This window comes from Atractosteus spatula, chromosome 5 (assembly GCF_055471065.1).
Source record: "Atractosteus spatula isolate fAtrSpa1 chromosome 5, fAtrSpa1.hap1, whole genome shotgun sequence".
Taxonomy (NCBI): domain Eukaryota; kingdom Metazoa; phylum Chordata; class Actinopteri; order Semionotiformes; family Lepisosteidae; genus Atractosteus; species Atractosteus spatula.
Window position 1 is genome coordinate 65936484 of NC_142710.1, and position 13966 is coordinate 65950449.

General features: G+C 53.8%; 1 protein-coding gene across 1 annotated transcript in view; it reads left to right on the forward strand.

The window, feature by feature from the left end:
* The first annotated feature begins 1738 nt into the window (after positions 1–1738).
* The window catches only part of dnah1 (dynein, axonemal, heavy chain 1), a 60273-nt gene continuing 48045 nt past the window's right edge, over positions 1739–13966 (forward strand). The window contains exons 1-18 of the mRNA XM_088915541.1: positions 1739–1957; positions 2703–2775; positions 3087–3261; positions 3972–4128; positions 4390–4522; positions 5786–5932; positions 6431–6680; positions 6783–6940; positions 7766–7977; positions 8666–8964; positions 9384–9534; positions 9672–9865; positions 10627–10852; positions 11229–11348; positions 11700–11782; positions 12199–12340; positions 12759–12914; positions 13228–13426. Of these exons, the coding sequence (XP_088771667.1) occupies positions 1739–1957; positions 2703–2775; positions 3087–3261; positions 3972–4128; positions 4390–4522; positions 5786–5932; positions 6431–6680; positions 6783–6940; positions 7766–7977; positions 8666–8964; positions 9384–9534; positions 9672–9865; positions 10627–10852; positions 11229–11348; positions 11700–11782; positions 12199–12340; positions 12759–12914; positions 13228–13426 (3094 nt within the window). The remainder of the gene's footprint in view (positions 1958–2702; positions 2776–3086; positions 3262–3971; positions 4129–4389; positions 4523–5785; positions 5933–6430; positions 6681–6782; positions 6941–7765; positions 7978–8665; positions 8965–9383; positions 9535–9671; positions 9866–10626; positions 10853–11228; positions 11349–11699; positions 11783–12198; positions 12341–12758; positions 12915–13227; positions 13427–13966) is intronic.

Sequence of the window (13966 nt, forward strand, 5' to 3'; positions counted from 1 at the left end):
GCCACCCCCCGCGCTTGTCGAATGGTATTTCCCTAGCAACGGCTGCGGCGTCCTCTCGCTTGGAAACCGAGATTTCAGGAACAAACCGCTCACCGGGTAAGTTGTGGAAACGGGGACTTTTGGGACCTTTTAAAAATATATATATTTTAATATTAACACAGACGTTAGTGGTACCGGTGAACTGTCGAATACGTCAGGTACGGTACTTGAAAGGCAGGAGAAGCCCTCGCGGTAACAGACCGTCGCACTAGAGTTTTGATTTAATTGCACTGAAGCCTGATAGGAAATCAAAACAAAAGACGCGGACAAGTTTGCGAGGGGCGGCTCATGCCGACAGACACCGGTGCTGATATTATATTCTGAGAATACTACTGTCGTAGTGTTATTTTTTTTCGCACGAAAGGATGACTTTATATTAGTGTCTGTATCTCCTCCAGGTGTTTGTGTCATACCGAGAGCGAACGGGCCGGTGTCGTGGCTGCTGTCCTGTGTGTGTGTTGTAGCTTGAGGACCATGGCTGATGATAAGGCTATCATGACCGGGCGGCAGGGTGATGCAGCAGTCAGCGTTGTAGCGCCGGGGTCCTGGGTTCACCCCTAGACCTGGGGGGCTGTCTGTGTGGAGTTTGCGTGTTCTCCCCGTGTTCCTGTGGGGTTCCTCCCACAGCCCAGAGACAGGCTGGTGGGTTAACTGGCTTCTGGGAAAGGTGGCTCTGGTGTGTTGCTTGCCCTCAATTGACAAAGTGATTAGAAAACAGATGGATGGAATATCCACTCCTGAAAGTGTATCATAGTGAAATTATTTTTTTTTTCCTGCTCAAACGTTTGGGATTTTGTTCCATGAATGAAATGCAGTAGTTAGCTGGCTCCTGCTACCTCAAGCGGTTCACAAAATAACCCCGTTGTTATTAGGTCCATTAAGGGTTCGATTGTGTAGCTGAGAGCCCTGGGAGAAAGCTGGGGCCGGCAGGAGTGATTCTCACGACGACAGATCTGAGCGTTTCCACACAGGCTCTGAAAACAGTTAGAGAGAAGTGCAGTGGATAATAATAATGACAATAATTGCTTACACTTCTATAGCACCTTTCTGGACCCTCCACTCAAAGCGCTTTACAGGTAATGGGGATCCCCTCCACCCCCACCAGTGTGCAGCCCCACCTGGATGATGCTCCAGTCCGCTCCCCACACACCAGCTCTCAGTGGGGAGGAAAGCAGAGTGATGAAAACAGTTCAGAGATGGGGATTATTAGGAGGCCATGACTGGTAAAGGCCAGGGGGGAAATCTGGCCAGGACGCAGGGGTAACACCCCTACTGTTTTCGAGAAACACCCTGGGATTTTTAATGGCCTCAGAGAGTCAGGACCTCGGTTTTCCATCTCATCCAAAGGACAGCACCTTTTTACAGTGTAGTGTCCCCGTCACTATACTGGGGCATTAGGACCCACACAGACTGCAGGGTGAGCGCCCCCTGCTGGTCCCACTAACACCTCTTCCAGCAGCAACCAGGTACTGGCCAGGCACCCACCTGCTGAGCTGCAGTGGACTGCCAGCTGTGATGTGTGCGGGGTGTTATAGCTGCTGGCTAAATGGCTCTATAATTGAGCGAGCAGTGCTGACTCACCGCCCCTGGTTTCAGATTGCTGGGGTGCCCAGGCCAGTGTGGTCAAGGAGCACGTGTTTCGGGCCAGAGGTGTATCACGGCGCCTTTGTCTGGGGACTCCCCGCAGGTGTGACCCCAGATGGAGGAGGCAGACGTGCGGCGGGCTCGTGCCCCAGGCTGGGCGGGGCTGCACCCCCACCCTCCCCGGGGGCCGTCCTCACCCCGGGCTCTCGGCTTGCTGCCGGGATCCAGGCATGGCCAGGGCGCGAGGCGTCCCGCGGCAAGGAAGTACCCTGTCATCGAGCAGAGAGGCTACTACTCCGACCTGCTCTCCCAGGCGGCGGCCCCCCACCTGAAGGTAACCGGAGAGAGGAGCAGCAGGCTCCCAGTGCAGAGCGGTCCGAGCCGTGCCGGGTTTTAGTTTTACCACGCTGCAGGCTGGGCTAGACAACCGTCCCCTCTCTCTCACTGAGCCACAGTGTCACTGTGGCGCCATCCCGACCCACAGAGCCGCGCGATGTCTGTGCACATACTCGAGGTATCGCACCCTTGCTGATTACCGCTTCAGATCTTCACTTCAGCTCAGCTCGGTTTATCCGTCATGTGCGCAAGTGCAGTGAAATGCTTGTTGGCGTGTGTGCTCCGATACAAAGGCACTAAAGGAATCGCCAGATACAAAAAGCCCACAGCACAAAACAGACAGAGACGTACAGACGAGGAGCAACACGCAACACGTCGCTTCTCTTGGGCGCCACTTTTCCCGCTGTCACATTTCTGTCACATTTTCTGACGCTTCCAGTTTGCTTCTACATAAGAACCTAGGAAAGTTTAGACGAGAGAAGGCCATTCAGCCCCTGCTGTATGGAGGAGGGAAATCTGGGAAGAAATAAAATTACAGAATACACTAAAGGTGTTTTGTCCTTCCTCTGTTTTGTGGATATTTTTTTTCCTTACTGTAAAGCAGTCTGAGAAGCTCCTTTTAAAGACTATATAAAATTATATTTAGCCTTATATTTATATTAAAACACCTTACATTTATATTAAAATATATTGATATCTAAAAAACTATCTAAAATAAAGTTTATTATTACTGTGTGTTGCAGTCATGTCTGCAGGGACCCGTGACGCAGCAGAACTTACTGAACCAGTCTGGCTACGAGCAGCACACTCCGAAAGGTGAGGAAGGCTGGAGCCTGGCTCTGCAGGTGTGAGCAAGGGCTCATGGGAACATAAGGGAGGTTAGCTCACGCGAAGGACAGCGGGAGGCTTCTGGGAAAACTGGCCCTGATGTAAGTGTGTGCGTGTCTGTGTCTGTGTGTGTGCCCTGCGATGGACGGGCGTCCTGTCCAGGGTGTGCCCCGCCTGGGGCCTGTCGCTTGCTGGGATAGGCTCCAGCAAGAGGCCAGGAGGTTGGAAAACAGAAGGGTGGATGGAAAGTACACCATTGCAAGTGGACAGCTTTCAATCCCCAGCTCCTCGTTTTCCAGCGACGACCTTCCACAGCCCCCGGGATGTGCTGGAGCTGCTGGACGCGGAGAGGCACGGGCCCACGACGGAGCTGGTGGAGAAGTCAGATTTCTCCCCGAGCGGCTACACTGCCAAAGTGCAGCTGCCGTACCAGGTGGTGCAGGGGCAGTGCCCACGCAAAATCGAGATCGAAAGGTGAGGCTGAGACCCGGGCAAAGATCTGACCCAAGCCACTGCTGTTCGGGGGGTACTACTGTAGAGCACCAGAGATCCAGCTGCGTTTCCTTTATTATTTAAAAAACCAAAGGGAGTAAAAACCAGAGGTCTCCTGGTCAGAGCATTATTTTGCATTTTAAGTTCATTTTCTCTGTTCTAAGGAATGGAGATTTGGAATTTGACTCCAGGGCAACACGGTGGGGCCGTGCTGGAGCTCTGGGTTAAATTACAGACTCGGGGTGCTGTGTGTGTGTGGAGATCGCATGTTCTCCCCATGTTCTCACGGGTTTCCTACGGGTGCTCCGGTTTCGTCCTTTTGTTGAAAGACATGCTGGTGGGTTAACTGTCTTCTGGGAAAACTGTCCCCGGTGTGTTTGTGTGTTTGTGTGTCCTGCGATGGACTGGCGTCCCGTCCAGGGTGTACCCCGCCTTGCATGTGTTGCTTGCTGGGATAGGCTCTGGTTCCCCTGCGAATTGGAAGAAGCAGTTAGGAAATGAATGGATGGATTTTGAGTTCTTTGGTTGTATTGATTTCCTGGAATTTTATGGGAAAGCCGTTCCTGAAAGCATGGAATAAGTTTTCCACTTTTAAAACAATGGCATGTGCTTGTATGTGAGGCTGTAGTATTGTCGGCGTTCAGGACGACTACAGCCCTGCAGTACAGCCTCCCCTGTCTTCCCTGTCCTAGACGGAGGAGGGAGTACCTGCGGATGGACATAGCCGCGCTGCTGTCCGAGATGGGGATCAACTCCAACCAGCTGATGCCCCGGCACCCCGGCTCTGGAGACCACCTGACCGAGCCCGAGCAGAGCTTCCCGGCTGTGGCCAGCTACCTGCCCCTGGAGGTGCGGTCCGCTCTTCCCCCTCAGGGGAGTCCAGTCTGAGCGCGCTGACCCTCAACCTGCTCTCGCGACCAGCTTGTATTTAGTTTTTATGCAGTTTGCACCCTTATAATTTTTCTTTTCCAACTGTGTTTGTTGCACCTGTTTTGAGGTTTGTTTTTTTTCCATCCAGCTGTTAACAGCTTCTGTACAGTAGCTCCACCGAGTGTTAAGTCACCTGGTGTGAAACGAGATGTTACAGGGCTGTCTCACCTGGGCCAACAGGTGTTTGATGACGAGGAGTTCGACTGCCGGACGCCTGAAGACTGGCTGTCCTTGGGCTATGAGCCGGGATCACCTGACCAAAAACCCATCCCAGCAAAAGCCCTTCTTCCTGATGACGACCTCCTCGGACACGGTACTGCTGGGGGTTTTTAGCAAGAATTCGGGAGTGAGGTCAGATCCTAATCTCTCCCACTTCTGGTCTCCTATGTGCACACATCTCGCCTCCTGGACCTCCCTCAGTGCATATCTTGCACCCCTCCTGCCGCCCCATCTGCACCCCTGCAGTAGCTTCTGCTACTAATCAGCTGTAAAAATGTTTTTCATAGAAATTAGGAAGGGAGGTCAGATCCTAATCTCTCCATTGTCTCGCCTCCTGGACTTCCCTCTATGCGTCTCTCTCGCACTCCTCCTGCTGCCACATCTACACCCCTGTAGCAGCTCCCTGGCTCATTCCTTGTGAGTGGTACTGCAGCTACTGCTACAGCTCCTGCTGTGACTACTGCAGCTACAGCTACTACTCAGCTGTAAAAATGTAGTTTTTTATAGAAATTAGGGAGGGACGTCAGATCCTAATCTCTCCATTGTCTCGCCTCCTGGACTTCCTTCTGCATGTGTCTCTCGCACTCCTACCGCCCCATCAGAACCCTTGTAGCAGCTCCCTGGCTCGTTTTTCACGAAAGAGAGTGGGTTGATCCAGGCTGCAGTTCCCTCAGCTAGGAGAGTTACACCAGGACTCCTCTCATACATTACATCTCTAATGTTGCACTTTGGATCTCCCCCGCCTCCTGCATTGAAGTCTGGGTCGCCCCCTGACCCGGTGACAGACAGACAGCAGCCGTCACCTCCTAAATCAAGATGCGCAAAGGCTGGGTTTAAGGAAGAAGGGTTTTAGAGGTGCCGTCGTGTTCTAAGCCTGAACTAGGTCCGGGGTCACCCCATTCACACTTGAGGACTGCTCAAAATTTAGGGTGACTAAAATAGAGTTAACGATGTGAGCAGATCTCATGTCTCTCTGGGGTCTTTCTCTGAGGTCTCTCTGAGGCTGCCTATCACTGTCCCCGCCTGCAGTGGGACACGATGCTGTCCATAATGACACTGATTTCACTATGCCGTTTATCAGAAAAAAATACAGCAGGAGAAACAGACCAGTGGAGGTTATACAGAAACACTGATGCAAATGAATATGTTCTTTACGGCGATAGATAGGAGCGCTTTTCACATTTAAATGTTCTGTGACGTTAAAAAGCCAGATACTGTATCAACACACACCTTCTTTTATTTTCTATACAGCTTAGTAACATCTTACGTTCCGACATTTAGCCTGTTTTTAAAGTGTATTGCAAAAAAAATGGAGCTGTACCTCCGCCACGTTTGTGAGCCTCGCTTGCTGTTGCAGAGGACCCGAAGAGCGCCGCCCTGCTGTACTCCTGGCAGACTGTGGGCGTCCTGGATTACGCCCCCGACCGGAAGCTGTACCTGGTGCACAAGGCCGACCCTGGCGGCCGGGTGAGGGACAGCGAGGGGAGGCCCGTCCTCAACGGAGGCAAGTGCTGACCCCCCCACTGCTGTGCAGGACCAGGCTCCAGCCTCTCCCCTCTCCTGCTTCCTCGGTGTGTTTGTTCCACACCAGGCCCTTCCATTCATGCCCACCTGCGCTGAGTCCTCTTTTGATTCAAACACCTTCCAAATCTCTAAAAAAGCCTACACTCAGTCAATTGCATCCTACAAGGGTAACAGCCGTGATGCCTCTGCAGGAGCAGAGACATGAGTTATTTTGGCTCCAGAGTCAATTGATCCTCTCGTTCATGTGGGAAAACAGGCGTGGAAAAAAAAGAAATCAATTTATTATTTTCTTTTCAGACAGGCATGGTTAGGAAAAATTAACTTGAGATGATATGAGAGTGAAAAAGCACAGCACGTTTTGCACTGGAACAAAATGTCTTCAAAGTCGCCGTGATTTTTATGGAAAGCGGTGCCTCCTTGTTTTCTGTGTGCATGTGAACCTCTCTTTCCGCCTGCGTGTCTCTCCCCTGCCCCGCAGGAGCTGGACTCCTGCTGCCCTGCCAGTACTGGGTGCCCAGGATCAGGCTGGCGTTCTGTGCCGAAGACCCGCGCACCTTCGCCTGCCGCGTGCTCGCTGCCCAGCGGGCGCGGGAGAGGACAGAGGGCCTGCTGCTGTACCACCTGTCCATCGACTGCATGCCGGTGGAGGGGCAGCCCTCCATCAGCAGCAGCGCCCTGGAGAAGATCAAGCGGTGGGCCCTGTCCACGCCCGGCCTGCGGAAGCAGCTGTAAGACAGCACTGTCCCCTTTCCTGGGTCTAAATTCAGCAGTCATTCCCTGTTCGCAGCTGCACCTTCCCTGCACCCCCCTGACACCCCGTCTCCCTGCAGGCTGCAGGACTGCGCGGAGCGGCTGGAGAAGGAGATCGCTCTGGAGTTCGAGCGCACCATGAACCGGATCTGCTTCGACAGGGTGGTGGCCTCCAACCCGCAGGACTTCTGCGACATCACTCTGCCCGAGCCGGAGAGGGAGGTGGTGCCGGACAGGGGTGAGGCCGGCTGGAGCATGAGACGGGGGGGGGGCACGGGGGAGGGCGCAAGCATGGGGTGGACACGTGGCCTGTCCTGGTCAGGTCATGCTTTTCGAAGAGCCAAGCTATGGAGAGCCGTCCTGGAAGGACCTGGGCTCTTGCTGTGTGGTGTTAACTGCCCCTTCTTCTTTATTGGAAATAAATAATTGTGTATTGTGTATTGATTGTGTATGATTGTCAGAATGTATGTTTATATATATATATGTTTTTAATTTTATGAATGGAATTATAATAATGGGCAAGTAGGCCCATAGTGCATGGTCATCTGCAGTACCAGCACCAGAGCTGCAATGCACTAGCCTGTAGGGTGCAAGAAATCTGAATGAATACTAGTGTTATTATATTTTGTGTAGAAGGGGGAAAAAAATATATCCTAATTCTGGAAAAAACTAAGAAAATATTGTTATTATTTTCTTGTAAAATTGATCACCTCAGCTCAGTCCAGTGATGTTGTACCCACACAGGAGGGATTAGGACGGTATGAACTGCACATATTGCCCCCAGAAAAGCATGTTTCCTTCCTGAGTTATGTGCTTCCTGTAGAGCTTACAGAAGAGCTGGTATTAGTGCAAGGTCACGGGTGCCCTGGGAATACTCCCTGATGTTCTCTGTTCCTCATCCAGCCCTGATGCTGCTGCATGGGGAATTGTGGTCACAGTCAAGGCTGTCATAGGCCACCACTCTAAATGAGCACTCACTGGCCCGTCTTGCAGTACCATATAGACGCCAACCTGAGGAGCGCTGGGATTTAAACCCTGACTAACATGACCGCACTCTGCCTAGGCTTCGTGGAGGTCCCTGACTACCCGTTTGCCAAGCAGCAGAGAGCGTTTGCCTTCAACTCCCTGCTGACGAAGCCCGAGGTGATTGAGGCCCTGTCCAAGGTGCAGGCTGAGTGCAACAGGGTGGCGGCCATGCGCCTGTTCCACGTCAACCTGACCAAGACTGTCCGGCTGAAGGAGTTTGAGCTGACCCAGTCCCAGGTGTACTCTCAGGTACTGGTGCGGGGGGGGTTACACCTGTTTTTACTGTCTGTTGTCATGACACAGGGAAGCCCTGCCCAGAGCTATTCGGCACCTGTCCTTTCCAGTGCTCTCACCTGCAGTGCAATAAAGCAACCTGCACCTTACACTAGATCTGGCTAATTGTCAGTAAAATAATCAAGGAGTTGACTAAAGCGGTTGTGTCAGTAATGCACAGAGATACATCCATCCCTTTTCGAACTGCTTTATTCAGTTCAGGGTTGCAGGGGAGCCTGAGCCTATCCCAGCAATCAACAGGTGCAAGGCAGGGTACCCCCCGGACAGGACGCCAGCCCATCACAGGGCACACACAGACACACACACACTCACACCAAGGCCAATTTTCCAAGAACTCAATCAACTTACCGGCATGTCTTTGGACTGTGGGAGGAAACCGGATCACCTGGAATAATCCCACAGGAACATGGGGAGAACATACAAGCTCCACACAGACAGCACCCCAGGATTGAAACCCAGGCCCCAGCGCTGTGAGGCAGCAATGCTGACAACTGGGCCGCTGTGCCGCCCACAGTGAATTTATGACTTCACGGTACTTCACGCTGTCTTTAGCTCAGTCATCCCCAGCAAACATGTTGTCGGAGTGTCTGAGACGATAAGGACAGAGCTGTGTGTGGAAGTGTCCAGGTGTCTGTCCTTGCAGGTGCAGCTGTTCCTGAGGGACACCTGGGTGACCACCCTGTGCAACGTGGTGCGCGCCAGCCTGCGCGACGTGGGGAAGGGCTGGTTCAGCCTGGCCGAGTGGCGCTGGGAGGTGTACCGGCTCTCCAAGCTGTGCCGCCTGATGGAGCGCCTGCGCTTCCGCCTGCAGGACTCCCTGCGCTTCCTGGTGCAGGACTCGCTGGTCAGCTTCGCCCAGCTGCTGCTGGACGCCTGCCACAGCGTGCTGCAGTGCCCTGAGGACATGGCCTGGGGTGCTGACCTCGTCAACAGCCCCTACAAGTAGGGCCTCGCCGTCCCTGTCCGCCTGCTGCTCTGCCCCCCTGTGTTACTCGTGCTTTGCTGCTTTTCCCTTCCTCCTGCTCCATCGCTTGCCACTGTGAGATGATGGTGATGATGAAGATTATTATTATTGCCGCACAACAGTTGGTGGAATTTGCTTGTGGCACTGCAAAATAAAACGAATAAAACAGATACAGTAGACACCACCTGCACTATCCAACGATTACAATGTGAAATCACAAGCAGAACACAGCCAGATACAGTACATACTGTACGTAACATGAACCTTCAGCCAACAGAATTACAACACAGATCCTCAAGGGAGGCTAAACAGCTGAAACAGGGAAAGTTCAAAGTTTCACAATCAAGGGTGCTCATTTTCTAACGGCAGGAAACTCCACTTCCATTATTTTTTCCAGACCAAGAAAGAAGCCTCTGTTCCTCCTGGACCTCGTCCTGGATCAGTCCGGAGTCCACTACAGCACTCCTCTGGAGGACTTTGAGATGTCCGTCCTTAACCTGTTTGACAAGGGGATCCTGGCCACTCACAGCGTGCCCCAGCTGGAGAAGGTCTGTGTCCGCTCTGTGCTGCCGCACTGCCCCGCCGACAGAGCGGAAGCCGACATTTTCCGTGTGTCCCCTGAGGCTTGAGAGAGACGTCGGTGACAGCACTAACCCCCCCTTCCCCCTCTTCCTCCCCCTCCCAGTTTGTGCTGAAGGACCTGTTCATCAGCGGCACGCCCCTGCTGGAGTCCGTGGGGCTGTGGGAGCCTGCGGTGTCCGAGCTGCGGGAGAGTGTCCGCGTGGCGCTGCGCCAGGCGGCCGTGCCCCTGCGGGCCTACGCCCGCCAGTACGAGCGGCACCTCGAGCTGCACAACACTGACGTGGAGGCCTTCCTGCGGTACGACCTTTTCATTGGAGTTCCTACAAAAATCCTGTTTGCTATCATTTTGAAAAACAAAGATATTAAGATACTAGAAACATATGTGGGTAATAACGCTCAACCCCCCAAAAAATGACACAACAGAACCCGAAAACGTGACACAATCATCAGGTCCTACATTTCAGTTAGGAAATTGTACTCGTATATGCAGCATGGTGACACCATGGTCAGCACTGCTGCATTGCAGCGCTATGGTCCTGGGTTCAGTTACAGACCTGGGGTGCTGTCTGTGTGGAGTTTGCGTGCTATCACCTTGTTTGCATGGACTTCCTTCAGGTGCTCCTGTTTCCTCCCACCGTCTAAAGACTTACTGGTGGGTTAATTGGCTTCTGGTAATCTTGTACCTGGTGCGAGTGTGTGTGTGAGCCCTGCAGTGGACTGGCGTCTTGTGCGGAGTATAAGCTGCCTTGTGCCTGTTCGTTGCTGGAGTTCTCCACAACCCAGAATTTGAAGGAGTGGTTAGAAAATGGATGATATTTGTATGTTTTGGCTGCTTTTTGTTTCATCAGAGCATTAAAACAGGTACGAAATAGAGTGTCCCACACTCCTGTCACCCTTTGTGTAAAGAAGTGTTCCCTGTTCTTGGTTTTAAATACACTTCCCCATTTGAGCAGGTGACCTCAGAGATAGTGGTCCTCTCCGGTCCTCAGTGAGCTGCCGTTTCTTCCTGCTGTGTGCGTCGCTCTGCCTGATGCGCGCTTGTTCCCCCCTGCCTGCAGGGAGCACAGCCCGGCCAGCATTAGCCTGCAGGAGGTGAAACGGGAGGTGGAGCTGCACCTGCGGGAGAAGGAGCTCCTGGACCACTCGCTGCCTGTCTCCATCGTCATCGGGCCCTTCCTGGTCAGCGTGGAGGCCGTGCGCCAGAGCCTCTCCAAGAAGCGCAGGGCCCTGGCCAACGCCGTGCTGGACCAGCTGGCCAAGAAGCTGCGCAGGCAGGTGGACGAGGCGAGTACCTTGCTTTGCGGTGCGGGAACCCTGTCCCTTCTGCCCTGTCTACAGTGCTGATGTGACACCCGCCTTACCTCCTTCAGCTTAGACCACGGTCTGAGTGATGACGAAGGTCACACAGGCGTCGGGAGGACCGTGGTTCAGACTGGCAGCTCGGGGCCTCGGTCCTGGTCTTTCCTGCAGGACAGGCAGATGGCCGCCTTGTGTTTTCACGTGCAGATGAAATGAACAGAGAGGGGCCCAGGCGAGTCGCCATCTCTGTTCCAAGACCCCTGGGGCCCTTTTGCTCGGCTGGAGCCCGAGACCTCAGGTGAACAGGTGTGCTGGCTTCTCATTGACGTGAGGCTGGGTTGTGCTGTGCTGTGTGTTCCAGGCCTGCGAGGAGTGCAGGGCCATCAGCAGGAAGCTGGGCGAGAAGGCCAACAGCATCGAGGAGCTGACGGACCACCGCGAGTGGATGAAGCAGATTCCCGAGCAGCTCAAGGCGCACGAGGTAGGCCTGCCTGTCTCCACCCTTGGGGATGTCTCTTCATTTCCCCGCTTATAATTAGTACAATTAGCTACTTTACTCTTCTTTACCACAGCATGCCTGACACATTCCCTGCCCGGCTGCACCTTTGTCAATAAGCACCCCAGGTGCAGTTCAAGAGACCTTTACCCACAGTTAGGGCTTGAGGCAAAGGAGCACACAGAGATCCCCAGACCAAGTGCACGCTTGCTTATGTCACCCCGGACTCCATTTCAGTGGAGCTTAAAAAGAGATCCTTATGCCCTCCATTCTTGTTCGCTTCTTTTTCGCCACTTGAATACGTCTGTGCTGCTGTTTCTCCTTTCTGTTCTTCAGGAGCTCATATCCAAAGCCATGGTGGACTACGAGCTTATCGACGAGTTCTTTTACAGTCTTTCCGCTGACGACTTCAACGCCAAGTGAGTGCGGGACCGATCTTCCCGTCTCGCTTTTCACGCCTCACGTGCTGAACCACGAGTAGAACATTCCGATTTACCCCTCTGGGAATGTGGCGCAGAGAATGCCAATCTTGCAAAGGGCAGAAAGGTTCCTGGAGTTGTGCAGAATAAATACTGTTTGTTCAAAGAAGCCGGTGCTGGGGCTTCAAAAACCATGGCTGCGCAGCTTGTTCCACACTCCCACCGCCCTTTGTGTAAAGAAGTGCCTCCTGTCCTGATTGGAGGATCTCATCTTTCTTGCAAGAAGCCAGGGTGGTTGGAGAGCCTGTTCTAGACTTGTTTCACACATAACCAAAGCTAGCCAGTTCGGAGGTGCTAAGGAAGAATTAAAACACTGACCGGACCAGCTGCTTCTCTCTCGCGTTGTTCATGTGCAGGTGGACAGCGGTGGGCTGGCCCAGTAAGATCCTGACCCAGATGGAGTCCGTGGTGGTGCAGCACGAGGAGGAGGAGGAGCGCTTCCACAAAATCCAGCAGGTGGACCAGAACAGCTTCCAGGAGAGACTGGACACGCTGCAGGTGAGCCCGACTGCAGTGGACCTACAGCAGCTGCGCGCCTGAACTGCGCTGTCACACCTAATGTCCTGCACAAGCACAGCGTCTCAGTGTCTGCAGGCTCTGTGGAGCGCTCTCTACAGGAAGTACTATTTCAGCGCAGCAGGGCTGCTGTGCATTGACACAGTTGGGCTGCACGTGCAGTACTGTAAGTCTTTCAGTATTACGTATGTTGCCACACTCCTGCCCTCGCTAGAATCTCAAATCCTGGGGGGTGAACAAAGTATTTTGAATTGAGCTGACTTTCTGCTGACAGTGCACGGTCATTCCTGAGTAGGGCTTGGCACCGACTGGGTGCGGCTGAGGTGTGGAAGGCCACACCCAGTCTCGGCAACAGGTGCACTCCCACACTCTGTGAGCCGCGGTGGCGTCTTCCTTGCAGATGGTGGTGGCAGGGTTCTTGGCCTACACGGACATGGGACGGGCGCACGAAGTCGCCAACGAGGTCCGGCGCGTCAGCAAGCAGCTGAAGGAGTCACAGCAGATGGCGCAGGTCTACAACAACAGGGAGCGTCTCTTCGGCATGCCTGTCACCAACGTGAGTCCCGCCACTCTGCTGTCCTGCGGCCACCTCCTGCCGCGCGGTACAGAACCCCCACTGACAGGCCTCCCCTGACAATTCTCCCCTCAACATCATTCTGTGTGCTGTTGCTGGCACGACTGCAGCATCCTGGTTTTTAAATATGTTGTCGGTAGTGAAAGTAATTGACTTCCCCCACATGTGTGACGTTTGATGCAGCAGGAAGCCTGGTTATAGATTGTGGGATATCAGGAGTTTCCATCGTACAGTTTGGACTGTGGGAATGGCTATCTGAGTGCAGCCTCCTGTGTGTCCTGTCTGCCCTGCGCAGTACGACAAGCTGCAGAAGCTGGTGAAGGACTTCCAGCCCTTCCAGGACCTGTGGGTCACGACCTCCGACTGGCTGCACTGGCACGAGGGCTGGCTGACCGACCCGCTCAACACTGTCGACGCTGAGCAGCTGGAGAAGAACGTCAACGAGGCCTTCAAGACCATGCACAAGTGTGTCAAGCAGTTCAAGGACGTCCCGGGTGAGTGTGGCCACACTTCTCACAGCCTGCAGCCTTTCTCCACAGCTCCCCACATCTCCCACGGACTGCTGTCTTTCTCCACAGCTCCCCACAGCTCCCAGAGACTGCAGTCTTTCTCCACAGCTCCCCACAGCTCCCACAGACTGCAGTCTTTCTCCACAGCTCCCCACATCTCCCACGGACTGCTGCCTTTCTCCACAGCTCCCCACAGCTCCCACAGACTGCTGCCTTTCTCCACAGCTCCCCACAGCTCCCACAGACTGCAGTCTTTCTCCACAGCTCCCCACAGCTCCCACAGACTGCAGCCTTTCTCCACAGCTCCCCACATCTCCCACGGACTGCTGTCTTTCTCCACAGCTCCCCACAGCTCCCACGGACTGCTGCCTTTCTCCACAGCTCCCCACAGCTCCCACAGACTGCAGTCTTTCTCCACAGCTCCCCACAGCTCCCACAGACTGCAGTCTTTCTCCACAGCTCCCCACATCTCCCACAGACTGCTGCCTTTCTCCACAGCTCCCCACAGCTCCCACAGACTGCTGC